Source organism: Salvelinus fontinalis, chromosome 11 (assembly GCF_029448725.1).
Source record: "Salvelinus fontinalis isolate EN_2023a chromosome 11, ASM2944872v1, whole genome shotgun sequence".
Taxonomy (NCBI): Eukaryota; Metazoa; Chordata; class Actinopteri; order Salmoniformes; family Salmonidae; genus Salvelinus; species Salvelinus fontinalis.
This window is the reverse complement of record NC_074675.1, coordinates 15,513,908-15,540,237: the sequence shown is the minus strand read 5'-3', so window position 1 is coordinate 15,540,237 and position 26,330 is coordinate 15,513,908. Positions and strand designations below refer to the sequence as shown.

The 26,330-nt window shown below is 42.4% G+C and overlaps 1 protein-coding gene across 2 annotated transcripts in view; it reads left to right on the top strand.

Moving 5' to 3' along the window:
• The first annotated feature begins 2,977 nt into the window (after nt 1–2,977).
• si:ch211-244b2.4 (uncharacterized protein LOC541512 homolog) overlaps nt 2,978–26,330 on the top strand; it is a 30,474-nt gene continuing 7,121 nt past the window's right edge. For both annotated transcript variants that reach the window (XR_008761320.1, XM_055937651.1), the window contains exons 1-3: nt 2,978–3,058; nt 24,174–24,319; nt 26,155–26,330. The exon at nt 26,155–26,330 is cut by the window's right edge and continues 470 nt beyond it. Coding sequence is in view for 1 of the 2 variants with exons in the window: in XM_055937651.1 (XP_055793626.1) it covers nt 3,037–3,058; nt 24,174–24,319; nt 26,155–26,330 (344 nt within the window). In the remaining variant the exon portion in view is untranslated. The remainder of the gene's footprint in view (nt 3,059–24,173; nt 24,320–26,154) is intronic.

The window sequence follows — 26,330 nt, the reverse complement described above, 5'->3', positions numbered from 1 at the left end:
GGAGAAGGATGATCTGCAGACAGCCCATCTCAGTATATTCCCATGTATCTCATCTGGTGGAGCATAACGCTTGCACCATAGTTGTGTGTTTGATTGACATGGGGTACCAGTACGAAAAAAAGAATTAAAATGTATGCACTCACTACTATGAGTCGCTCTGGATAAGAGAGTCTGCTAAATAATGAAAATGAGTATCAGAAGTAAAAATACAGTCAGTCTAGCCTGCTACCGTGTCTTTCTACACGTTATAAACTGTCAAGAGTAGACTCACAACGGATCCAAATGGAATGAAACATTCAAATCACAGGGCTTTTGAGCCGTTATTCAAATGACATTTTCACTGCAGACTAGAGTATAATGTTGTACTCACATGGAAACAATAATGCAATGATTCATTGCTTGTGTTGTGTTGTGTTGTGTTGTAGGCTAGTCTAGGTAAGATAATTTTATTGTCCCTAAACAAGATCAATAGGGGAGCTTTTTGAGCTGTGTGTCATGTCTTCCCTGTTCTTTCATGAGATGCACCTGGCCTCTCCGTTCCATATCAGCTATACCTATTTGTTCTCGTGGATTCCTATTGAAAATTATTGCAACTTTTAATGCTTTTATGTGTGGTATGATTTCTAGTTAGCCTATTGCAGATTTGGACAAACTATCCACCTACCACTATTGTCACTATGAATGGTGGATTGAGGGCAGAATAGACAGTTAGACTGGTAGAATATATTGACCTGTACTATAGTTAAGCAATAATGCCCGAAGGGGTGTGGTATATGGCCAATATACCAGGGCTAAGGGCTGTTCTTATGCACGACTGTTCTTGTGCACTATGCAATGCTGAGTGCCTCGAAACAGCACTTAGTCGTGGTATATGGGCCATATACCACAAACCCCTGAGGTGCCTTATTGCTATTATAAACTGATTACCAACATAATTAGAAGAGTAAAAAGTAATGTTTTGTAATACCTATTGTATATGGTCTGATATACAACTGCTTTCAGCCAATCAGCATTCAGTGCTCGAACCACCGAGTTTATAATTAAGCAATAAGGCCCGAGGGGGTGTGGCACAGTGTATAGCCAATGGCAAGGGGCTGTTCTTATGCACAATGTAACATGGAGTGCCTGGATACAGCCCTTAGCCGTGGTATATTGGCCCTATACCACAAATCCTGAGGTGCCTTATTTCTATTATAAACTGTTTACTAGCATCATTAGAAGAGTAAAACATAACGTTTTGTCATACTGTACCTGTGGTATATTGTCTGATATAACACAGCTTTCAGCCAATCAGCATTCAGGGCTCAAACCACCCAGTTTATAATTAAGCAATAATTTAAAAAATATATATATATTTCTCCTTTATTTAACCAGGTACACCAGTTGAGAACAAGTTCTCATTTACAACTGCGACCTGGCCAAGATAAAGCAAAGCAGTGTGACACAAACAACACAGAGTTACACATGGAATAAACAAAGGTACAGTCAATAACACAATAGAAAAGTCTATATACAGTGTGTGCAAATTAAATACGTTTAGGGAGATAAGGTAATAAATAGGCGATAGTGGCGAAATAATTACAATTTAGCAAATAAACACTGGAATGATAGATGTGCAGAAGATGAATGTGCAAGTAGAGATACTGGGGTGCAAAGGAGAAGAAGAAAAAAATAACAATATGGGGATGAGGTAGTTGGGTGGGCTATTTACAGATGGGCTATATACAGGTGCAATGATCTGTAAGCTGCTCAGACAGCTGATACTTAAAATTAGTGAGGGAGATATGAGTCTCTAGCTTCAGTGATTTTTGCAATTCGTTCCAGTCATTGGCAGCAGAGAATTGGAAGGAAAGGCGGCCAAAGGAGGAATTGACTTTGGGGGTGACCAGTGAAATATACCTGCTGGAGCGTGTGCTACGGGTGGATGCTGCTATGGTGACCAGTGAGCTGAGATAAGGCGGGGCTTTACCTAGCAAAGACTTGTAGATGACCTGGAGCCAGTGGGTTTGGCGACAAATATGAAGCGAGGGCCAGCCAACGAGAGTATACAGGTCGCAGTGGTGGGTAGTATATGGGGCTTTGGTGACAAAACACACAAGCGGGTATGGTATATGGCATACCACAGCTAAGGGCTGTTCTAAGGCACCACGCAAGCGGAGTGCCTGGACACAGCCCTTAACCGTGGTATATTGGCCATGTACCACAAACCCCCAAGGTGCCTTATGTCACGTTCTGACCATAGTTCTTTTGTGTTTTCTTTGTTTTAGTGTTGGTCAGAATGTGAGCTGAGTGGGCATTCTATGTTGTGTGTCTAATAGTCATTGTCTCTGATTGGGAACCATATTTAGGTAGCCTGTTTTGTGTTGGGGTTTGTGGGTGGTTGTCTTCTGTCTTTGTGTCTATGCACCAGATAGGACTGTTTCGGTTTTTCACATTTGTTGTTTTCATATTTGTAGTGTTCACGTTTATTGTCTTAATTAAAGTCATGATGAACACTAACCACGCTGCGCTTTGGTCCGATCCCTGCTACACCTCCTCTTCAGACGAAGACATCTGCCGTTACACCTTATTGCTATTATAAACTGGTTACCAACCTAATTAGTGCAGGAAAAACAAATGTTTTGTGTACCTATGGTATATGGTCTGATATATCAGCCAATCAGCATTCAGGGTTCAAACCACCCAGTTTATAATTAAAGTTAGTGCAAGGAAAAGGTAGTGCATAAGGGAAGTACCAAAACACTGTTTATAGGGGAGGCGCATGCAAGGAGATGGGGACATTGGCTAGGATGGAAGAATTATATAGTAAAAAATGCAAAAAAGAGTGAATGTAAATCTAGGAAAAAACACACTACCATCACCTGTGCCCAATAAAAAACACACAACCCTCCCCAAAGCAAAATAAAAAAGTTTCCCCACGTAAATTTCCCAAGTAAAACCCCTCCCACGTAAATTTCGATCTGTCCCTAATGTAAAACTAGCTTCGCTGGCGTGCGGGCTATTCAATGGAAAACGAAAGCTATTACTGTTCTTCTCATGGCGTCCAGCAGCGTAAATGGTAAGACGCATTAAATATGAACTGATTAGATTATTTTCTTACAATGTTTTTTTTATTTTTTATTCCCTTCCCTTTATGTTTCATATCAAGCGGTATGGTGCGTGAATTGTTGTTGTTTCGTGTCAGACAGACGGCTTTGATTCAATAGGTTCTAGCCAACTTGACAACACGTTAAAGTTCATTTAGGCGTTTTATATAAAACTCACGTTTCTATGTTTACTTTGTTCTCAGGTATAGTCTTTATTGTAAAGTTACTATAATAGTAGGATTTTGTTTCTAGGAAATTCTAACATGCTTTCACTTTCATTTCTTTAATTCATAACAATGTCCTATAATGCTCAGGATAGACAAACTGGTAGACTAAAAACAAGGAAGCCGTGCCTATACGCAGCTACACTACATGACCAAAAGTATGTGGACATCTGCTCGTAGTACATCTCATTCCAAAATCATGGGCATTACTATGGAGTTGGTCCCACCTTTGCTGCTATAACATCATCAACTCTACTGGGAAGGCTTTCCACTTGATGTTGGAACATTGCTGCTGGGACTTGCTTGCATTCAGCCACAAGAGCATTAGTAAGGTCGGGCACTGATGTTGGGCAAGTAGGCCTGGCTCGCAGTTGGCATTCCAATTCATCCCAAAGGTGTTTGATGGGGTTGAGATCAGGGCTTTGTGCAGGCCAGTCAAGTTCTTCCACACCGATCTCAACAAACCATTTCTGTATGAAACTGTTTTATTCTACTGTCATAGAGTGGTGGGAGAGCACAAAATTAAGAATCAAGATTTTTATTCAGAATTTTTGCAAAGACAAAGTACGTAATACCCACAAAGATTTTTATGAATTGCAGAATGAACTAAAAGATCTACACATCCAAGGTAATTTGAATGGTGGTGGATTAGATAAAGACAAATTATGTATCCTACAGAAAAAGCAGCATGCCTTTTTTGAAAAGAAAGCTCAAGACTTCATGTTTAAAAGTCAGCAGGATAAATGGGAAAATGATGAGAAGTGCTCTGCATATATTTTCAAACAAATTAAATCACGGGGAAAGAGGAGGACTATTTCTGCTTTGTTGGACCAAGATGGGGAGATGGTTGAGGATGGAGATGGCATGCTTGGTGTCGCTACACATCACTTTTCTCAGCTATTTCAAAAACAAACAATTGATTATGAGAAGGGGACTACATTTTTAAAATGCGTGGATGTGCAGATACCTTTCGATATTAGAGACCAATTAGAAGGGGAATTGAAATTAGATGAAATTTATATGGCACTGAAGAGCATGAAAGATAACAAAGTACCAGGAGTGGATGGGCTCTCTAAAGAGTTTTACATCGTTTTTGGGGATTTAATTGGATGTCATCTGTTGGAAGTGTTTAGAAGTATATTTTGTTTGGAGCATATGGGAGGTTCGATGTGCGAGGGGGTAATCTCTCTACTTTACAAAAAGGGAGACCCCAAGACATTAGCAAATTGGAGACCTTTAACAATGTTGTGTGTTGACTATAAATTATTAAGCAAAGCCATAACTAATCGCCTATCATCTGCCATGGCATATGTTGTTGGTTTAGACCAAACATGCGGTGTGGTGGGGAGAAAAATAACCTGGAACTTGCAATTGCACAGAGACGTTCAAGCATATTTAGAGGAAAGGCACTTGCCAGCTATTACTGTGAATTTGGACCAGGAAAAAGCCTTTGACATGGTAAGCCATGAGTTTTTATTTAGAGTTATGGGAAAATTTGGTTTTGGAAATAATTTTATGAAATGGGTAAAAATTATTTATAGTAATGTGGGTAGCAGGGTACATATTAATGGGAATATTGGAACTGTTATCAAGCAATTACGAGGTGTCAGACAGGGGGACCCTCTATCTGCTCTATTGTATGTTTTATATATTGAACCTTTCGCATGCGCAATTAGGACAAATTACAACATCAAAGGGATCCGTTTACCCGGAGGGGATATTCTAAAAAATTCGCAATATGCGGACGACACAGTTTTATTTTTACAGGACGACCTGAGCTTGAAAGAGTCTATCAAAGTCATTGATGAATTCTCTGTTGCCTCTGGGTCAAAGATAAACAAGAATAAAACAGAAATAAAGTATATGGGGACAGTGGAAATGGAGAACTGATCAGTTATGTGGTTTGACTGTGTGCACAGGACCAATGGTAGTGCTCGGCATATCTTTCGGAAATGAAATTAAAGATGACATGTTTAATTGGAAAGAAAAACTAGTATCTCTTAATAAAAGATTGGGACTGTGGAAAGTGAGGCGACTATCTTTTAGTGGGAAGGTGTTAGTGCTGAAGGCGGACATTCTGCCTTCATTACTTCACCTTGCCTATGTGTTTACCATGCCGGTGTCTCTCAGAAAAACTTTCATACGGGCACTGTTTAATTTCTTTTGGGGGGGATATGAGTACATCCGTAGAGATCGGATGTACCAGCCTATAGAGGCTGGTGGAAGGGATTTCCCTCATATTCCTCTCAAGCTAGATGCGTTGTTTTATTCAAACGTTTGTTGTCTTTTGTCGTCTTCTGTACACAAATGTCACAGTTTAATCAAATTCTGGCTGTCAGTACCGTTAAGGTTCATGGTGGAGTGGGATAATAGTAAGCCAAAAGCTGAAATTATCCCATTACATTTTAAGAAAATAGTGGAATGGGCAAAGAAAACCCCTGTCTGCAAAGTAAAAGAAAACGTAATCAACCACAGATTGCTATACGAGAAATTAATAGAAAATTGTCGTCCTAGAGACAGATTACCAATATCGCCTTCCACCTGGCTACGGACACAATTAAAAGGTTTAGACAACAGACTGAAAGATTTTAATTGGCTTGTTTTACACAGACGTCTTCCGCTCCGATCAACATTATATGATCATAATTTGACCCTGAATAAATTTTGTCCCAGGGACAATTGTTTCGCAATTGAAACAATTCCCCATGTTTTATGGGAATGTTCTTTTGCCAAATTAGTTTGGAGAAAAATTAAACTATTTTTTGAGATTTTAAAAAACATTGATTATGAAGGGGTAGCCAAATTTGAACTAAAAAATGTGGAAAGGGTGCAATTATTAGCATTAGTGACTCTGGTGTCCCTTATCAAGACCAAACTTTGGGAGGCCAGATGTGGTGGGGTCAATGACACCCTCAAGTGGTCACCGACGGGATTAGTTGAATTTATAAAACAGGACATTTGGAAGAGAATACAATTCGAAATAGATAAGTGGGGCATTGTATCAGTGAAACAGAGATGGAAAGGGATTTACCCTTCATTGTAAATGTTTTTATAGCTTATATATAATTGTATTACATAAGTATAATTGAAATGTAGGCTAAGCCTTTGTACATATTTCATATACACTGAGGTTTATTCAGAGTTCACTTTGGTATATGTATATGTTTGTATTTATAGAATTATTTGTATTGTTTTTTAGAGATTGTTAGAGACATGTTAAACTTGAATGTAATAATACTGGTCAGGTTCTGCAGAACTGCACTTTTTTGAGGAGTTTTGCTATTGTTATATTGTTACACTACTTTTTGATACTGTTTTTATGAATACATGTTATGTACAACATAATGCACTGATTTTGTAATTGTATTTGAATGTGAAATGAAAATAAAAATTATTTTTCCAAAAAAAGAAAAAAAATACCTTATCATAAGGCCTTAAATAGTGGCCTGAAACTCATAGTTTACAGGCCTCCAAGTAGGGTTGCAAAATTCCACAAACTTTCCCAAACATTTTTCCAGTAATTTTCCAACCAGGACTTCAGGAAAATGTGAGAAATTTACCAGAATGTTGCAAGCCTAACTGTAAATCACATTATGTTGGCTTGCAAAGTGATATGTAATACCTGTTGGAATCTAGCCAACAGTTGAAATTTGTATTCACCCACAACCTGTATTCATAATGACTGACAGGGTTAAGAACAGTTAGATGAAACTACCTAAGCCATTTAAACTGGAACAACTATTTCAGTAACGGGTGCAAAAATGTAATTACTTGGTTAGTTTAGAAAAAACATATTTATCTTTGTGTAGCATAACATTTAATCAATTACTCAATGTACATGCAAAAACACATATATTAAAATCAATTCCCCCCCGAAAAAATGTACCTGCAGTAGAGCATGCTGGGAAAAAAGTGAATTTTGTTATCGTATCTTTATAAAAAAATGTTGGTGTGACTTCTCATTTAGTTTTGAGTCAGTACCACAACTATTTTAGGAAATAAGGACTTTTCATTGAAAAAGTACAACAGTGTAACACAACACTTTAACCTGAGTCTAGATGTTTCAAATCAGGAGAAGAATGAGTGAAGGAAGCAGCATAGGTTGGATGGGATTATAGAGATAAGATGAAGAGTTCAAAAGAGTCTGAAGTTGAGGACCCATGGGACATAAAAGGCATAGTGTGGAATATATATATATATTTTCACCTTTATTTAACCAGGTAAGCTAGTTGAGAACAAGTTCTCATTTACAACTGCAACCTGGCCAAGATAAAGCAAAGCAGTGCGACACAAACAACAACACCTAGTTACATATGGAATAAACAAGCGTACAGTCAATAACACAATAGAAAAAAAGAAAGTCTATATACAGAGTGTGCAAATGGTGTGAGGAGGTAGGCAATAAATAGGCCATAGTAGCGAAGTAATTACAATGTAGCAGATTAACACTGGAGTGATAAATTAGCAGATGATGATGTGCAAGTAGAGATACTGGTGTGCAAAAGAGCAGAAAAGTTTTTAAAAAACAATATGGGGATGAGGTAGGTAGATTGGGTGGGCTATTTACAGATGGACTATGTACAGCTGCAGCGATCGGTTAGCTGCTCAGTCGGTTAGCTGCTCAGTGTTCCAGTCACTGGCAGCAGAGAACTGGAAGGAAAGGCGGCCAAAGCAGGTGTTGGCTTTGGGGATGACCAGTGAGATATACCTGCTGGTGCGTGTGCTACAGGTGGGTGTTGTTATCGTAACCAGTCAGCTGAGATAAGGTGGAGCTTTACCTAGCATAGACTTATAGATGACCTGGAGCCAGTGGGTCTGGCGACGAATATGTAGCGAGGGACAGCCGACTAGAGCATACAGGTCGCAGTGGTGGGTGGTATAAGAGGCTTTGGTAACAAAACGGATGGCACTGTGATAAACTGCATCCAGTTTTCTGAGTAGAGTATTGGAAGCTATTTTGTAGATGACATTGCCGAAGTCGAGGATCGGTAGGATAGTCAGTTTTACAAGGGTAAGTTTGGCGGCGTGAGTGAAGGTTTGCGAAATAGAAAGCTGATTGTAGATTTGATTTTGGATTGGAGATGGGTAGTGATGTTAGTCGGGTGGGCGGGTGCGGGCAGCGAACGGTTGAAAAGCATGCATTTGGTTTTACTAGCGTTTAAGAGCAGTCGGAGGCCACGGAAGGAGTGTTGTATGGCATTGAAGCTCTTTGGAGTTTAGTTAACACAGTGTCCAAAGAAGGGCCAGATGTATACAGAATGGTGTCATCTGCGTAGAGGTGGATCAGGGAATCACACGCAGCAAGAGCGACATCATTGATATATACAAAGAAAAGAGTCGGCCCGAGAATTGAACCCTGTGGTACTCCCATAGAGACTGCCAGAGGTCCGTACAACAGGCACCCCGATTTGACACAGTGAACTCTGTCTGCGAAGTAGTTAGTGAACCAGGCGAGGCAGTCATTTGAGAAACCAAGGCTATTGAGTCTGCCGATAAGAATACGGTGATTGACAGAGTAGAAAGTCTTGGCCAGGTCGATGAAGACGGCTGCACAGTACTGTCTTTTATCGACGGTGGTGATGATATCGTTTAGTACCTTGAGCGTAGCTGAGGTGCACCCGTGACCAGCTCAGAAACCGGATTGCACAGCGGAGAAGGTACGGTGGGTGTCACGTTCCTGACCTGTTTTCTGTTGTTTTTGAACTTTGTTTAGTTGGTCAGGACGTGAGCTGGTTGGGTAGTCTATGTTATGTGTTTCTATGTTAGGTTAAATGTATTGCCTGATATGGTTCTCAATTAGGGGCAGGTGTTTGACGTTTCCTCTGATTGAGAACCATATTAATGTAGGCTGTTCTCACTGTTTGTTTGTGGGTGATTGTTCCTGTGTCTGTGTCTACCACACGGGACTATTTCGTTTGTTCGTTCGTTTGGCTAGTCTTTCCTGTTCGTGCGTTCTTCGTGTCTATGTAAGTTCTCAAGTTCAGGTCTGTCTACATCGTTTTGTTGTTTTGTTTCTATTCAAGTGTTCTTCGTATGTTCGTCTTTGCTTTAATAAATATTAATTATGTCTACATACCTCGCTGCGTGTTGGTCCGATCCATGCTCCTCCTCGTCCGAGGAGGAGGAATATGGCGAACGTTACAGTGGGATTCGAAATGGTCAGTGATCTGTTTATTAACTTTGCTTTCGAAGACTTTAGAGAGGCAGGGCAGGATGGATATAGGTCTATAACAGTTTGGATCTAGAATGTCACCCCCTTTGAAGAGGGGGATGACCGCAGCAGCTTTCCAATCTTTAGGGATCTCGAACGATATGAAAGAGAGGTTGAACAGACTGGTAATAGGGGTTGCAACATTGGCGGCGGATAGTTTTAGAAAGAGAGGGTCCAGATTGTCTAACCCAGCTGACTTGTACGGGTCCAGGTTTTGCAGCTCTTTCAGAACATCTGCAATCTGGATTTGGATGAAGGAAAAGCTGGGGAGGCTCGGGCAAGTAGCTGCGGGGGGGCGGAGCTGTTGGCCAGGGGTGGGGTAGCCAGGAGGAGAATAAGGTATACCTAAAGGGGTGGTTGGCCATAGAATAAACGTAAAATTGGGTACTGGTGTGCTTCTGCACCCATTTTATGTTGTGTCACAAATATCTGGCTCTCCAATGTCCAGTCATATTATTATAACTTTTTTTATTAACAACAATTTTAACAATATACAAACATATCTTTAAAAAACTATTTCACCAAATAACACAGAAACTTTATACACAAGGGAAGACACATTTAAACAAAAATACACAAGGCTTCACAGGCATTTAGGGTTCCGTTTGCTTTACAGTATTTCAGATTACACGGCCTACAATCAAATGTGACAATCGATTTGAAACTAGCATGTCATCTCATTTAACCATAGTAGAGACACGACAGTACCTGTTTCACTGGATATATTAAATTAATACTTTCAAAAGACACTTCACAGACTTTGTTAGTGACACATTACTTTCTACTTAAGTTCTATACCGCTTTCTAGTTCGTACTTCTAAATTTATAATTTCATTATACTTTGCAGGAGGAAAATAAGGCTCATATAATTATTTGTGTACTTTTTATCCTTGATGCGTACACCATCTAATAGGAAGTCTTATAATGCCTGTAGGTCTTCACTGGAATTACATATCTATTCAAAAACTCAACATAACTATACCGTTTGATTTGTCCATTTCCATTAAATAATTGTGCCACTAACAAAATACGGTTCTCAAATCATCTCGGGAAAAATGAAGTTTTTTTGTTTCAAGTAATTATCAAAACCAGAGAAATACAGTGTTTCAAACATAAAACTATGCTCATTCATATAGAATGCTTTTAAAATATTTATAAGGGCACTATAATCTATGACATCTAAAACCAAACAAATATTATTACATATGTGCCTCCCTCATGAATCCAATGTCCAGTCATACTTTGGGTCTCAGTGTTTGTCCCTAAACATCATTTAGTCTTAGCTGCAGCATTCAAATTGTGGTCGTCGTGTGTCTGTGAACCACAACATTAAAGACAATCAGTGAATCACAACATTAAAGACGATGAATGATCACAGCATTTACACAAATTAAGCCATACACAATAAAACATTTTGTTGACAACATTATAGTTTACACTAGGTCTACTGTGTGGGAATGGTGAAAGAATCTTAGCCCAGCTGTAGGTCCATTTGAGTGTGTGGTCACTTAGGGTGGCACATCAAGCAGTTCTGGAACCATTGGAGACTTGGGCTGCTTGCTCTCAAAGTGATATAAAGGTCAAGTACAAATTGGAGGACATACAAAATCTGTGGCTTAGATTGAATTCAAAGTTGACAGAAATTATAAACTAAGCAATACGATGCAACAAACTACTACACATATGAAAGACTGTACCACACAGGCCAGGGCCCGGTTTCCTAAAAGCATCTTAAGTTCATCGTTAGAACCTTCGTGGGAGCATCGTTAAATCTCTGAGCTGTTTCCCAAAACCATTGTTACTAAAGTTGCACATGAAAATGCTTGTTACTTACCAAATGCCTCAGACCACTCATAACACAGCTTAGTGCATCGTTAGAGGTGTTTTTCCCTACCGCATCACTTCATACACAGAAGATCTCTGCTAAACATAGAATCAAGATACTTCTCTGTCTATGACTTCCGATAACTTCAGAACTAAGTTGACTTCAAGTACAAAGTTGCCAATGTCTTTGCAATTGTTACAAACAAGCGAAGGATACAAATATGCTTCACATGAAAACTGAGATGACTGCATGAAAAGATAAATAGTCTACAGTATAGTGATGTTTAGTTTGCGAATGATTCATTAGTTTTGAGCAACTATTTATACTGACTCGAGAGTCGTGATTTGTTTTTCTGAGTGAGTCGTTCGTTTGACCTGCTATTGCTGGCTTCAATGAGTTCTACAGCAGGAGTAATTGCAGATCGCTTTTAGGGGCGTTTTCTGATATCGGCGTTTCTTGATATCAAGTTACACCCATTGATGCTCGCCATTGGTCTGTGGCCCTTTCTTTCACATCGGGGACAACAGATGTTGACAACTGTTGCATTGTAGCTAAGCCTAACCCAAACTCTTTTCCTAACCTTAACCTCATTCACCTAACCTGCCACATTAATTATCCTAACCTGCCACGTTAGTTATCCTAACCTGCTATGTAAACAAATCATCTGTCAAGAAACAATCAAATCAAATTTGTCACATGCGCCGAATACAACAGGTGTAGACCTTACCGTGAAATGCTTACTTACAAGCCCTTAATCAACAATGCAGTTCAAGAAATAGAGGTAAGAAAATATTTACTTAATACAAAAAGTAACACAATAAAATGACAACAATAACGAGACTATATACAGGGGGAACCGGTACCAAGTCATTGCGCGGGGGTACAGGTTAGTTGAGGTCATTTGTACATGTAGGTAGGGGTAAAATTACTAGGCATAGATAATAAACAGCAAGTAGCAGCAGTGTAAAAACATGGAGGGGGGTAACGCCAATGGGCATTACCTGATATCAAGGAACGACCACATCAAGTAAAGCCCTGATTTGCGGTCTGCAATTACACCATATTGGGGTCAGCGGCTCCAGAGACGTTCTCCGACCACAAACTGTCTGCCATATGCTGTCTGTCATATGCTCGCAGGAAAATAGATCAGAAACATAGAGAACAAAAAATACATGTTTGGAACTGATAATTGATCACATGGTGCTAGAATGACTGAAATTCATTGATTATTGAATGTTGTAGTGGACACAGCTTTGTAAAAGCAAAACAAACACAGCCTCGGCTCGACAAACTCAAACTCGTGAACAAATCGTTTGGGGGGCTGCAGTTTGCGACTGTGCTTATCACCTTGCCTGGCTACACAATCTAGTCCAGTTGCGGCCACAACTAGACCTCTATTCAAATGTATCAAGAAATAATCATATTTGTATGCTTAGCAATCAACAAATGTACATTGTTTAAAGCACAAGTCTTAGTCACAAATGTGACAAATATGGCTAGGTTGTAGATTCGAAGGAACATTAAAATAAGGGAAAACTTTGGTGCTGGTTTTAGGCTGGCAGTAACCACTACAGAATTTCCGTCAAAACAATGATGGGGCTGTATTCCAGATTAAGGGGGTTTATTGAAGACACACACACACACACACACACACACACACACACACACACACACACACATATACACACACACACACACACACATACACACTGTAACAGTCCTGACCTGTTTTATGTTGTTTTTATGTGTTTATGGTCAGGGCATGTGTTTTGGGTGGGCAGTCTATGTTATTCGTTTCTATGTTGGTTTTGGTTTGCCTGGTATGGCTCTTGATTAGAGGCAGGTGGTTTGCGTTTTCCTCTAATCAAGAGTCATATTTAGGTTGGGCATTCTCACTGTTTGTTTGTGGGTGATTGTCTCCTGTGATGTCTTCGTTGTGTTCGATGTTATTCACTATCGGGACTGTTTGGCTGTTCGTACGTTTCAATGTAACGTTCCTGTTCGTGAGTTTACGTTTGTCGATGTAAGTTTATGTTCAGGTTCCGTTCGTTACGTTTTGTTATTTTGTAAGTTTTGAAAGTGTTTGTTTTCGTGTCATCAGTTTTCGTATTAAAAATAAAGATGGCATATTTCCCTGACTCCGCATTTTGGTCAGAAGATCCTTCTCTCCTCACCTCATCTGAGGATGAGGAAAGCGACAGCTATAACACACACACACACACACACACACACACACACACACCACTATTAGTTCTAAGTTCCAACCCAGTAATAACTATAGAGTGGTTCTACAAGGGTAGAAAAGAAAGGACATATTATAATACACTATTATTTAAAAGGGGTAAGGCTATACACAGATACAACTTGACTTATCTGAATGATAATGCAATAGCAGGATAAAGCTGCAGTCTTTATGTAACGGATGTGAAATGGCTAGCTAGTTAGCGGTGGTGCTTGCTGATAGCGTTTCAATCGGTTACGTCACTCGCTTTGAGACCTTGAAGTAGTGGTTCCCCTTCTCTGCAAGGGCCGTGGCTTTTGTGGAGCGATGGGTAACTACGCTTCGTTGTTGACTGTTGTTGATGTGTGCAGAGGGTCCCTGGTTCGCGCCCGGGTCGGGGCGAGGGGACGGTCTGAAGTTATACTGTTACATTTACTGCTACATAATACAGATCTAATATGCTCACATTGACTGAAGTATAATGTGGCCTGAGAGTACACATGAGAAAACAGTGTCACTAAACCAAGCTTTTTATTTAAATAGGCAACTCAGTTAAGAACAAATTCTTATTTACAATGACAGCCTACCCCGGCCAAACCCGGACCAACCCTATGGGACTCCCAATCACGGCCGGATGTGATACAGCCTGAATTCGAACCAGGGTGTCTGTAGTGACACCTCAAGCACTGAGATGCACTACCTTAGACCGCTTAGACCTTAGACCGCTGCCCAAGTTAATAGTGGACAGAGCGAGGGTGCTCATTAACCAGTTTAAACATGCTATACATGGTCATTAAGCTGCTGCAATATATATTATATATATTATATAGGCTGTACAATATAAGGACTATGCATAGAATGGAACTACTTTAACAAAGCTATTACCATTTTACAAGCAGGGTTGGGGAGTAATGGATTACATGTAATCCGTTACATGTAAGGGATTACCAAAAACGGTAACTATAATCCTTTATGTTACCAGCGAAAATATTGTAATCAGATTACAGATACTTTTCAAAACTAGATGATAACTTCGAGCATTACTTTTAAATTCAGAAAGGATATTTGCGGGAAAAAATCAGATACTTATCTGTTTTCTCAATGACATTAAAAAAAAGCACAAATTTAAGTTTGTTCCACCTGAGCGAGTCTGATCACAAGTCAGAGACCACTATGATGACACACCAAATGTGTTTGACGGATTGCGGGAAAAGAGCAAGAATAGGCTTTTGTAGGCTACAGTCCAAGCTATGTCTTCCAGTTGTGCGACTGCTGTCGGCATCCAAAGATTATCCAGCTTGAATAAACACTAGGAGGTAAGGATGACAGCAGTGGTGTAGTCTACAGCAATACGGATATCACTTATTATTGATATCTACACAGCGTATTGATGTGACTCACACTGCTGCGCTCTCATTTAAAAACTGTAATATCTTATGCTTCACGGAGTTGTGGCTGAACGACAACACTATCAACATACAGCTGGCTGGTTATACGCTGTACCGGCAGGATAGAACAGTGGCGTATTGTAAGACAAGGGACGGCGGACTATGTATTTTTGTAAATAACAGCTGGGGCACGATATCTAAGGAAGTCTCGAGCTATTGCTTGCCTGAGGTAGAGTATCTCATGATAAGCTGTAGACCACACTATCTGTATGTCAAGGCTGTGGGTAACTGGTGAAAGGAGTCAGGCGCAGGAGAGCTGAGATGCGTGGACATGGTACTTAATTCAAGACAACACCAGTACAAACACAATACTATGGTGCTGGAAAAATACCGGTAGCATGAATTAAACGGGCGTAACAACAAAACCCGGCAACAATAATACCAGCCGTCAGAATACAGCCTAACAATTAAACAAACACGCACACAAACATGGGGGAAACCAGAGGGTTAAATAATGAACATGTAATGGGGGGAATCGAAACCAGGTGTGTAGAAAACAAAGACAAAACAAATGGAAAATTAAAAGTGGATCGGTGATGGCTAGAAGGCCGGTGACGTCGACCGCCGAACGCCGCCCGAACAAGGTGAGGGACCGACTTCGGCGGAAGTCGTGACAATGTATTTTTCGTAGCTGTTTACATACCACCACAGTCAGAAACTGGCACTAAGACAGCATTGAATGAGCTGTATTCAGCCATAAGCAAACAAGAAAGCGCTCACCCAGAGGCGGCACTCCTAATAGCCGGGGACTTTAATGCAGGAAAACTTAAATCCGTTTCACCAAGTTTCTATCAGCATTTTAAACGTTTTAAACGTGCAACATTTTAAACGTGCAACCAGAAGTTTTTCCACACGGGGGCCAGTACAAAAAAAGTATGAATGTATGTACTTGTAAGTCGCTCTGGATAAGAGCGTCTGCTAAATGACTTAAATGTAAATGTAAATGTAGAAGGGAAAAAACACTGGACCTGTTATGCTGATGAAGGAGGACCCAAAAGCGACGAAATAGAAACAGAGTCTTTATTCCAGTCTTAGACAAAAACGATACTCCTGATATATCTAAGGTAAAAACAAAACAGGAAAACTGAAATCCTCTCGTCAGTAGAGATGAACGACTGGAGACGCGACCACTAGACACCTGCTCACACGCAGCATCTGGTGAAGGCAAAAACACGATAGGGCGGAACAAGGACACCGAACAGCAAACATCAAACAAGAATCCGACAAAGACAGAAGCAGAAAACAGAGGGAGAAATAGGGACTCAAATCAGAGGGCAAAATAGGGGACAGGTGTGAAAGAGTAAATGAGGTCGTTAGGAGAAAGAGAAACAGCTGGGAGCAGGAACGGAACGATAGAGAGAGAGAGCGGGGGAGGGAGAGAGGGAGGAGGAGAGAGAGGAATAGAAAGAGGGAAAGAACCTAATAAGACCAGCAGAGGGAAGCACAGGGACAAGACATGAAGATCAAAGACAAAACATGACAGTACCCCCCCACTCACCAAGCGCCTCCTGGCGCACTCGAGGAGGAACCCTGGCGGCGACGAAGGAAATCATCCATCAACGAACGGTCCAGCACGTCCCGAGATGGAACCCAACTCCTCTCCTCAGGACCGAAACCCTCCCCATCCACTAAGTACTGTTGACCACGTCCCTGAGAACGCATGTCCATGATCCTCCGTTCCTTGTAAATAGGTGCGCCCTCGACAAGGACGGGAGGGGGGGAGGGAAGACGAACGGGGGCGCGAAGAAAAGGCTTGACACCAGAGACATGGAAGACAGGGTGGACGCGACGAAGATGTCGCGGAAGAAGCAGTCGCACAGCGACTGGATTAACGACCTGAGAGACACGAAACGGACCAATGAACCGCGGAGTCAACTTGCGAGAAGCTGTCGTAAAGGAAAGGTTACGAGTGGAAAGCCACACTCTCTGACCGCGACAATACCTAGGACTCTTAATCCTACGTTTATTGGCGGCTCTCACAGTCCTCCCCGCAGACGAAGGCAGACCGGTACTAAAGTCTAAGGCGATCTGAGACCATGGTCGAGAAGGAATGGGAAGCGGTCTAAGACGACCGGCATGAGGAGAGTTACCTGACTTAGTCTGCGCGCAGTCCGGACAAGCAGCCACGAAACGGCGCGTGTCCCGCTCCTGAGTAGGCCACCAAAACCGCTGGCGAATAGAAGCAAGCGTACCCCGAACGCCGGGGTGACCAGCTAACTTGGCAGAATGAGCCCACTGAAGAACAGCCAGACGAATAGAGACAGGAACGAACAGAAGGTTACTAGGACAAGCGCGCGGCGACGCAGTGTGAGTGAGTGCTTGCTTTACCTGTCTCTCAATTCCCCAGACAGTCAACCCGACAACACGCCCTTCAGGGAGAATCCCCTCGGGTTCCGATGGCGACAATCGATGAGAAAAGTAAGCGCAGGGATGGACCTTATCGTCAGACTGGAAGCGCTGGGACAGAATGGCTCCCACGCCCACCTCTGAAGCGTCAACCTCGACCATGAATTGTTTAGTGACGTCAGGAGTAACAAGGATAGGGGCGGATGTAACACGCTTCTTGAGGAGATCAAAAGCTCCCTGGGCGGAACCAGACCACTTAAAGCAAGACTTGACAGAAGTCAGAGCTGTGAGAGGAGCAGCCACTTGACCGAAATTACGAATGAAACGCCGATAGAAATTAGCGAAACCGAGAAAGCGCTGTAACTCGACACGTGACTTAGGAACAGGCCAATCGCTGACATCCTGGACCTTAGCGGGATCCATCTGAATGCCTTCAGCAGACAGATAATCATCGAGAGCCTTACGTTCGGAAGCCGACAGAGAGAATAATCTACCCCGAGGAGAAGTGGTCCCCGGATGGAGATCAATACAACAATCATACGACCGGTGAGGAGGAAGAGAGTTGGCTCTGGACCGACTGAAGACCGTGCGCAGATCATGATGTTCCTCCGGCACTCCTGTCACATCACCAGGCTCCTCCTGAGTAGAGGGGACAGAAGAAACAGGAGGAATAGCAGACATTAAACACTTCACATGACAAGAAACGTTCCAGGATAGGATAGAATTACTAGACCAATTAATAGAAGGATTATGACATACTAGCCAGGGATGACCCAAAACAACAGGTGTAACAGGTGAACAAAAAATCAAAAAAGAAATGGTCTCACTGTGGTTACCAGATACTGTGAGGGTTAAAGGTAGTGTCTCATATCTGATACTGGGGAGAGAACTACCATCTAAGGCGAACATGGGTGTGATCCTCCCTAACTCTCTGAGAGGAATGTCATGTTTCCGAGCCCATGCTTCGTCCATAAAACAACCCTCAGCCCCAGAGTCTATCAAGGCACTGCAGGAAGCAGCCGACCCGGTCCAGCGTAGATGGACCGACAAGGTAGTACAGGAACTTGATGGAGAGACCTGAGTAGTAGCGCTCACCAGTAGCCCTCCGCTTACTGATGATCTCTGACCTTTAACTGGACATGACATGACAAAATGTCCAGCAGTATCGCAATAGAAGCAAAGGCGGTTGGTGATTCTCCGTTCCCTCTCCTTAGTCGAGATGTGAACACCTCCCAGCTGCATGGGCTCAGTCTCTGAGCCGATGGAAGGAGATGGTCGAGATGCGGAGAAGGGAAGCCCCGCTGACGCGAGCTCTCTTCCCCGAGCTCGGTGACGAAGATCTACCCGTCGTTCTATGCGGATGGCGAGTGCAATCAACGAGTCCACGCTGGAAGGAACCTCCCGGGAGAGAATCTCATCCTTAACCTCAGCGTGGAGTCCCTCCAGAAAACGAGCGAGCAACGCCGGCTCGTTCCAGTCACTGGATGCAGCAAGAGTACGAAACTCTATAGAGTAATCCGTTATGGATCGATCACCTTGACATAGGGAAGCCAGACCCCTGGAAGCCTCCTTCCCAAAAACTGAACGATCAAAGACACGTATCATCTCCTCCTTAAAGTTCTGATAAACGTCAGAACACTCAGCCCTTGCCTCCCAGATAGCTGTGCCCCACTCCCGAGCCCGCCCAGTAAGGAGTGATATGACGTAAGCGATCCGAGCTCTCTCTCCAGAGTATGTGTTGGGCTGGAGAGAGAACACAATATCACACTGGGTGAGAAAGGAGCGACACTCAGTGGGCTGTCCAGAGTAACATGGTGGATTATTAACCCTGGGTTCCGGAGACTCGGAAGACCAGGAAGTAGCTTGTGGTACGAGACGAAGACTCTGAAACTGTCCTGAGAGATCGGAAACCTGAGCGGCCAGGGTCTCAACGGCCTGACGAGCAGCAGACAATTCCTGCTCGTGTCTGCCGAGCATTGCTCCCTGGAACTTGACGGTAGTGTAGAGAGAATCCGTAGTCGCTGGGTCCATTCTTGGTCGGATTCTTCTGTTATGCTGATGAAGGAGGACCCAAAAGCGACGAAATAGAAACAGAGTCTTTATTCCAGTCTTAGACAAAAACGATACTCCTGATATATCTAAGGTAAAAACAAAACAGGAAAACTGAAATCCTCTCGTCAGTAGAGATGAACGACTGGAGACGCGACCACTAGACACCTGCTCACACGCAGCATCTGGTGAAGGCAAAAACACGATAGGGCGGAACAAGGACACCGAACAGCAAACATCAAACAAGAATCCGACAAAGACAGAAGCAGAAAACAGAGGGAGAAATAGGGACTCAAATCAGAGGGCAAAATAGGGGACAGGTGTGAAAGAGTAAATGAGGTCGTTAGGAGAAAGAGAAACAGCTGGGAGCAGGAACGGAACGATAGAGAGAGAGAGCGGGGGAGGGAGAGAGGGAGGAGGAGAGAGAGGAATAGAAAGAGGGAAAGAACCTAATAAGACCAGCAGAGGGAAGCACAGGGACAAGACATGAAGATCAAAGACAAAACATGACAGGACCACCTTTACTCCACATACAGAGACGCATACAAAGCTCTCCCTTGCCCTCCATTTGGCAAATCTGACCATAATTCTATCCTCCTGATTCCTGCTTACGAGCAAAAATTAAAGCAGGAAGCACCAGTGACTAGAACAATAAAAAAGTGGTCAGAGGAAGCAGATGCTAAGCTACAGGACTGTTTTGCTAGCACAGACTTGAATATGTTCCGATTCCTCCGATGGCATTGAGAGTACACCACATCAGTCATTGGCTTCATCAATAAGTGCATCGATGACGTCTTCCCCACAGTGACCGTACGTACATACCCCAACCAGAAGCCATGGATTACAGGCAACATCCGCATTGAGCTAAAGGGTTGAGCTGCCGCTTTCAAGAAGCGGGACTCTAACCCAGAAGCTTATAAGAAATCCCGCTATGCCCTCCGATGAACCATCAAACAGGCAAAGCATCAATACAGGACTAAGATCAAATCGTACTACACTGGCTCTGACGCTCGTCGGATGTGGCAGGGCTTGCAAACCATTACAGACTACAAAGGGAAGCACAGCCGAGAGCTGCCCAGTGACATGAGCCTACCAGACGAGCTAAACTACTTCTATGCTCGCTTCGAGGCAAATAACATTGAAACATGCATGAGAGCACTAGCTGTTCCGGAAGACTGTGTGATCACGCTCTCCGCAGCCGATGTTAGTAAGACCTTTAAACAGGTCAACATTCACAATACCGCAGGGCCAGACGGATTACCAGGACGTGTACTGCGAGCATGCGCTGACCAACTGGAAAGTGTCTTCACTGACATTTTCAACCTCTCCCTGTCCGAGTCTGTAATACCAACATGTTTTAAGCAGACCACCATAGTGCCTGTGCCCAAGAACACTAAGGTAACCTGCCTAAATGACTACCGACCCGTAGGACTCACGTCTGTAGCCATGAAGTGCTTTGAAAGGCTGGTCATGGCTCACATCAACACCATTATCCCAGAAACCCTAGACCCACTCCAATTTGCATACCGCCCCAACAGATCTGCAGATGATACAATCTGTATTGCACTCCACACTGCCCTTTCCCACATGGACAAAAAGAACACCTATGTGAGAATGCTATTCATTGACTACAGCTCAGCTTTCAACACCATAGTGCCCTCAAAGCTCATCAATAAGCTAAGGACCCTGGGACTAAACACTTTTCTCTGCAACTGGATCCTGGACTTCCTGACGGGCCGACCCCAGGTGGTAAGGGTAGGTAACAACACATCCGCCACGCTGATCTTCAACACAGGGGCCCCTCAGGGGTGCGTGCTCAGTCCCCTCCTGTACTCCCTGTTCACGACTCCAACATCATCATTAAGTTTGCCGATGACACAACAGTGTCTGATCACCGACAATGACGAGACAGCCTATACGGAGGAGGTCAGAGACCTGGCAGTGTGGTGCCAGGACAACAACCTCTCCCTCAACGTGATCAAGTTTAAAGGAGATGATTGTGGACTACAGGAAATAGAGGACCGAGCACGCCCCCATTCTCATCAATGGAGCTGCAGTGGAGCAGGTTGAGAGCTTCAAGTTCCTTGGTGTCCACATCACCAACAAACTAACGTGGTCCAAGCACACCAAGACAGTCATGAAAAGGGCACGACAAAACCTATTCCCCCTCAGAAGACTGAAAAGTTTTGGCATGGGTCCTCAGATCCTCAAAAGGTTCTACACCTGCAACATCGAGAGCATCCTGACTGGTTGCATCACTGCCTAGTATGGCAACTGTTCGGCCTCCGACCGCAAGGCACTACAGAGGGTAGTGCGAACGGACCAGTACATCACTGGGGCCAATCTTCCTGCCATCCAGGACCTCTATACCATGCAGTGTCAGAGGAAGGCCCTAAAAATTGTCAAAGACTCCAGCCACCCTTGTCATAGACTGTTCTCTCTGCTACCGCACGGCAAGAGGTACCGGAGCGCCAAGTCTAGGTCCAAGAGGCTTCTAAAAATCTTCTACCCCCAAGCCATAAGACTTCTGAACATCTAATCAAATGGCTACCCAGACTATTTGCATTGCCGCCCCTCCCCTTCTTTTACACTCTTGCTACTCTCTGTTGTTATCATCTATGTATATTCACTTTAATAACTCTACCTACATGTACATATTACCTCAACTGAACGGTGCCCCAGCACATTGATTCTGTACCGTACCCCCATGTATATGGTCTCGCTATTGTTATTTTACTGCTGCTCTTTAATTACTTGTTACTTTTATTTCTTATTCTTATCCGTGTTCTTTTATTTTTTAAACTGCATTGTTGGTTAGGGGCTCGTAAGTAAGCATTTCACTGTAAGGTCTACAGCTGTTGTATTCGGCGCATGTGACTAATAACATTTGATTTGAGTAGAGTAGAGCTGGCTAACAAGTCCTTAGTTTTGGGGTCATGCTCATTTAAATCAATTTGGCTAATCTATACTTTTATATTTCCAAGTCCTATTCTTGAAGATCAAGGGGTGTAACATTTATTAGAATGACTGTAATTCTGATATACTTTGGTTTTTAATGTATAGATATCATTTAATCGTATTATTATATGTAGTAGAAAGCGATGGGTTAGAAGAAGCCTACGTAACCAACCCATAAAGTAAAATGTAACATCCATATATGGCCAGTTATGTAAACTTTGACATTGATTTATCCTGCAATATATTTAATTCAATTGGTAACATACATTTTGTCTTCTTCTAATGCCTAGCCTGGCTAACTGGCTAGTAAGCTAGTAATGACAATGCACATAATTATCTTACAGAGTTCTCCCCCCGACAGCATGTAACATGTAGCATGTAACATACAATGAGTATATAAAACATTAGGAACAACATTAGGAACACCTAAGTTGGATGCCTTTTTGTCCTCGGAACAGCCTCAATTCGTCGGGGCATGGACTCTACAAGGTGTCAAAAGCGTTCCACAGGGATGCTGGCCCATGTGACTTCAATGCTTCCCACAGTTGTGTCAAGTTGGCTGGATGTCCTTTGGGTGGTGGCGTGAAAAACCCAGCAGCGTTGCAGTTCTTAACAGACTCAAACCGGTGCGCTTGGCACCTACTACCATACCCTGTTCAAAGGCACACATACACAATCCATGTCTCAATCGTCTCAAGGCTTAAAACTCATTCTTTAACCTGTCTCCTCCCCTTCATCTACACTAATTGAAGTGGATTTAAAGATGCACTATGCCGAAATTGCTCCGCCTTTTCCTGGTTGCTAAAATTAGAATAGTTTATGTGACTAAACAAGGAAGTATAGTGTAGAGAACCATTGTACCATCTAAACCACTGTGAAATATATTTTCCATGACCCAAAATATTGTATTTTCAGCTGTTTGAAGCTGGTGTACAAAATCGAAAGTTAAAAAAAAAAACATAGGAACGGGAAGCATAGAAATAGTGCACATAGAACAGATCTACCGCTTCTTAGACTTGCTTTCAATGCAAATGACAGAACAATAACACACATTTCTATGTGAATTTGGTCGGGTCCCCAAAAAAGTTACATATTGTAGCTTTAACAGGTGACATCAATAAGAAATCACAGCTTTCACCTGGATTCACCTGGACAGTTTATGTCATGGAAAAGGCAGGTTTTCCTAGTGTTTTGTACACTCAGTGTACATCACATTGAAAATATTCACTCATATTATGCACACACAAATATGGCTGAAACATTGAGCAACTTGTCTTCTGAGAATTCACAAATTGTCAACTTGTCTTCACCGCAACTCACTGGCTGGAATCTATTGACGGTACCATTACTGGTACTGAAATCTATAGTACGGGGAGGAGAGTTGTTAGATTTCAGGCTAAGTCATGTTGCAATTCTCCTAATTTCCACAAGGGGCCTACATTTTACATGTAGCTCCTATTTTTGTGGTTTACTTTTAACAATGGAAAATTATTTATTTGTATGATGTGCCTTTCTGATTTATATTATACAGAAAATATTACAAAGCAATGCATATAAAATAACAAAACTGGTACCAATTAACACTGCAACGTAATTTACAATAACCTACTGTATTCAGTATTTACAGTTTGTTACTGTTGATTATACATTTATTTACCGTGACAATTACAGGATTTTTTTTACAGTGTACAAAACACAATTTGATATCACACTGGTCCAATATCACACTGTATTCACAGCTTCTCTTCTATTTCCTATTGGTCTATTCTATTCTATTGTATTTCTATTCTATTTTCCCTGTCCAGACCCAAGTCAAGGGAACAGCTACCAGGAGAACTTCAGCTGCTCTGAGAGTAACTCTGAGAGCAGTGCTACAGAAGAGGAATCAGACAGTGATGCAGCAGGACCCAGTCAGAGGCACACGCCATCTACCTCAGCCCAGTGTCAGCAGGTCAGTATATCAAGCATCCTATTTTTTTGTCGTTTCGATCTGGGGCTCAAATGAAACCTTTTACGTAAAAAATAAATAAAATAGCCTGTACAAATGAACTGTTCAACTTTACAAACGGCACCCCATATAATTCCTTCTAAAAAGAAAAGTGTGAACAATATGATATCATATAATATGGTAATTTAGCGGATGGTTTTACCCTAACCCTTATTCTAACATATATTAAATAGTTTTTTTTCCCTCAATCTACAAACAATACCCATAATGACAAAGCAAAAACAGGTTTTTAGACATTTTTGCAAATGTATAAAACATTTCAAATATGAAATATGACATCTACGTAAGTATTCAGATCCTTTACTCAGTAGTTTGTTTGTTTGAAGAACGTTTGGCAGCGATTACAGCATTGAGTCTTCTTGGGTATGGCGCTACAAGCTTGGCACACCTATATCTGGGGAGTTTCTCCCATTATTTTCTGCAGATCGTCTCAAGCTCTGTCAGGTTGGATGGGGAGCGTTGCTGCACAGCTATTTCAGGTCTCTCCAGAGATGTTCGATCGGCTTCAAGTCCGGGCTCTGGCTGGGTCGCTCAATGACATTGAGACTTGTCCCGAAGACACTCCTGTGTTGTCTTGGCTGTGTGCTTAGGGTCGTTGTCCTGTTGGAAGGTGAACCTTCGCCCCAGTCTGAGGTCCTGAGCACTCTGGAGCAGGTTTTCATCAAGGATCTCTCTGTACTTTGCTCCATTCATCTTTGCCTCGACCCTGACTAGTCTCACAGTCCCTGCCACTGAAAAAGATCCCCACAGCATGATGCTGCCACCACCATGGTTCACCGTAGGGATGGTGCCAGGCTTTCTCCAGATGTGGCGCTTGGCATTCAGGCCAAATAGTTCAATCTTGTTTTCATCAGACCATAGAATCTTGTTTCTCTTAGTCTGAGAGTCTTTAGATGCCTTTTGGCAAACTCCCAGCGGGCTGTCATGTGCCTTTTACTGAGGAGTGGCTTCCGTCTGGCCACTCTACCATAAAGGCCTGATTGGTGGAATGCTGCAGAGATGGTTGTCCTTCTGTAAGGTTCTCTTATCTTTTTCCTGACCAAGGCCGTTCTCCCCCGATTGCTCAGTTTGGCCAAGCCGGCCAGCTCTAGGAAGAGTCTTGGTGGTTACAAACTTCTTACATTTAAGAATAATGGAGGCCACTGTGTTCTTGTGGATCTTCAATGTTGCAGAAATATTTTGTTACACTTCCCCAGATCTGTGCCTCGACACAATCCTTTCTCTGAGCTCTATGGACAATTCCTTTGACCTCATGGCTTGGTTTTTGCTCTGACATGCACTGTCAAATGTGGGACTTTATATAGACAGGTATGTGCCTTGACAAATCATGTCCAATCAATTGAATTTGCCACAGGTGGACTCCAATCAAGTTGTAGAAACATCTTAAGGATGATCAATGGAAACAGGATGCACCTGAGCTCAATTTCAAGTCTTATAGCAAAGGGTCTGAATACTTATGTAAATAAGGTATTTGTTAAATGCGGAAGACACATTTCAATTGAATACATTCGGTTGGACAACTGACGAGGTATCCCCCTTTCCCTTATTTCAGTTTTTTATTTTTAATACGTTTGCAAACATTTCTACAAACCTGTTTTCACTTTGTCATTATGAGATATTGTGTGTAGATCGCTGTTTTGTTTCAATTCAATTTTATAATAAGGCTATAATGTAACAAAATCAAGGGGTCTAAATACTTTCCAAAGGCACTGTATATTCTGTGTAATTCATGCGCTCATATCTATTTCAGTTTGGTTGATTATATTATATTTGATCAGTATCAGGAAGAGCCTTGCCGGTACTACAACAGCGGTTGCTGCCGGGATGGGAAAAGATGCCACTACCGACACATCTGCAAATATGCCCTGAGAGGCAACTGTCGCTATGGAGCCAAGTGTCACCTCAAGCACCCCAGCTCCTCCTCTGACAGGGATGGAGGTGGTGGGAGGAGGGA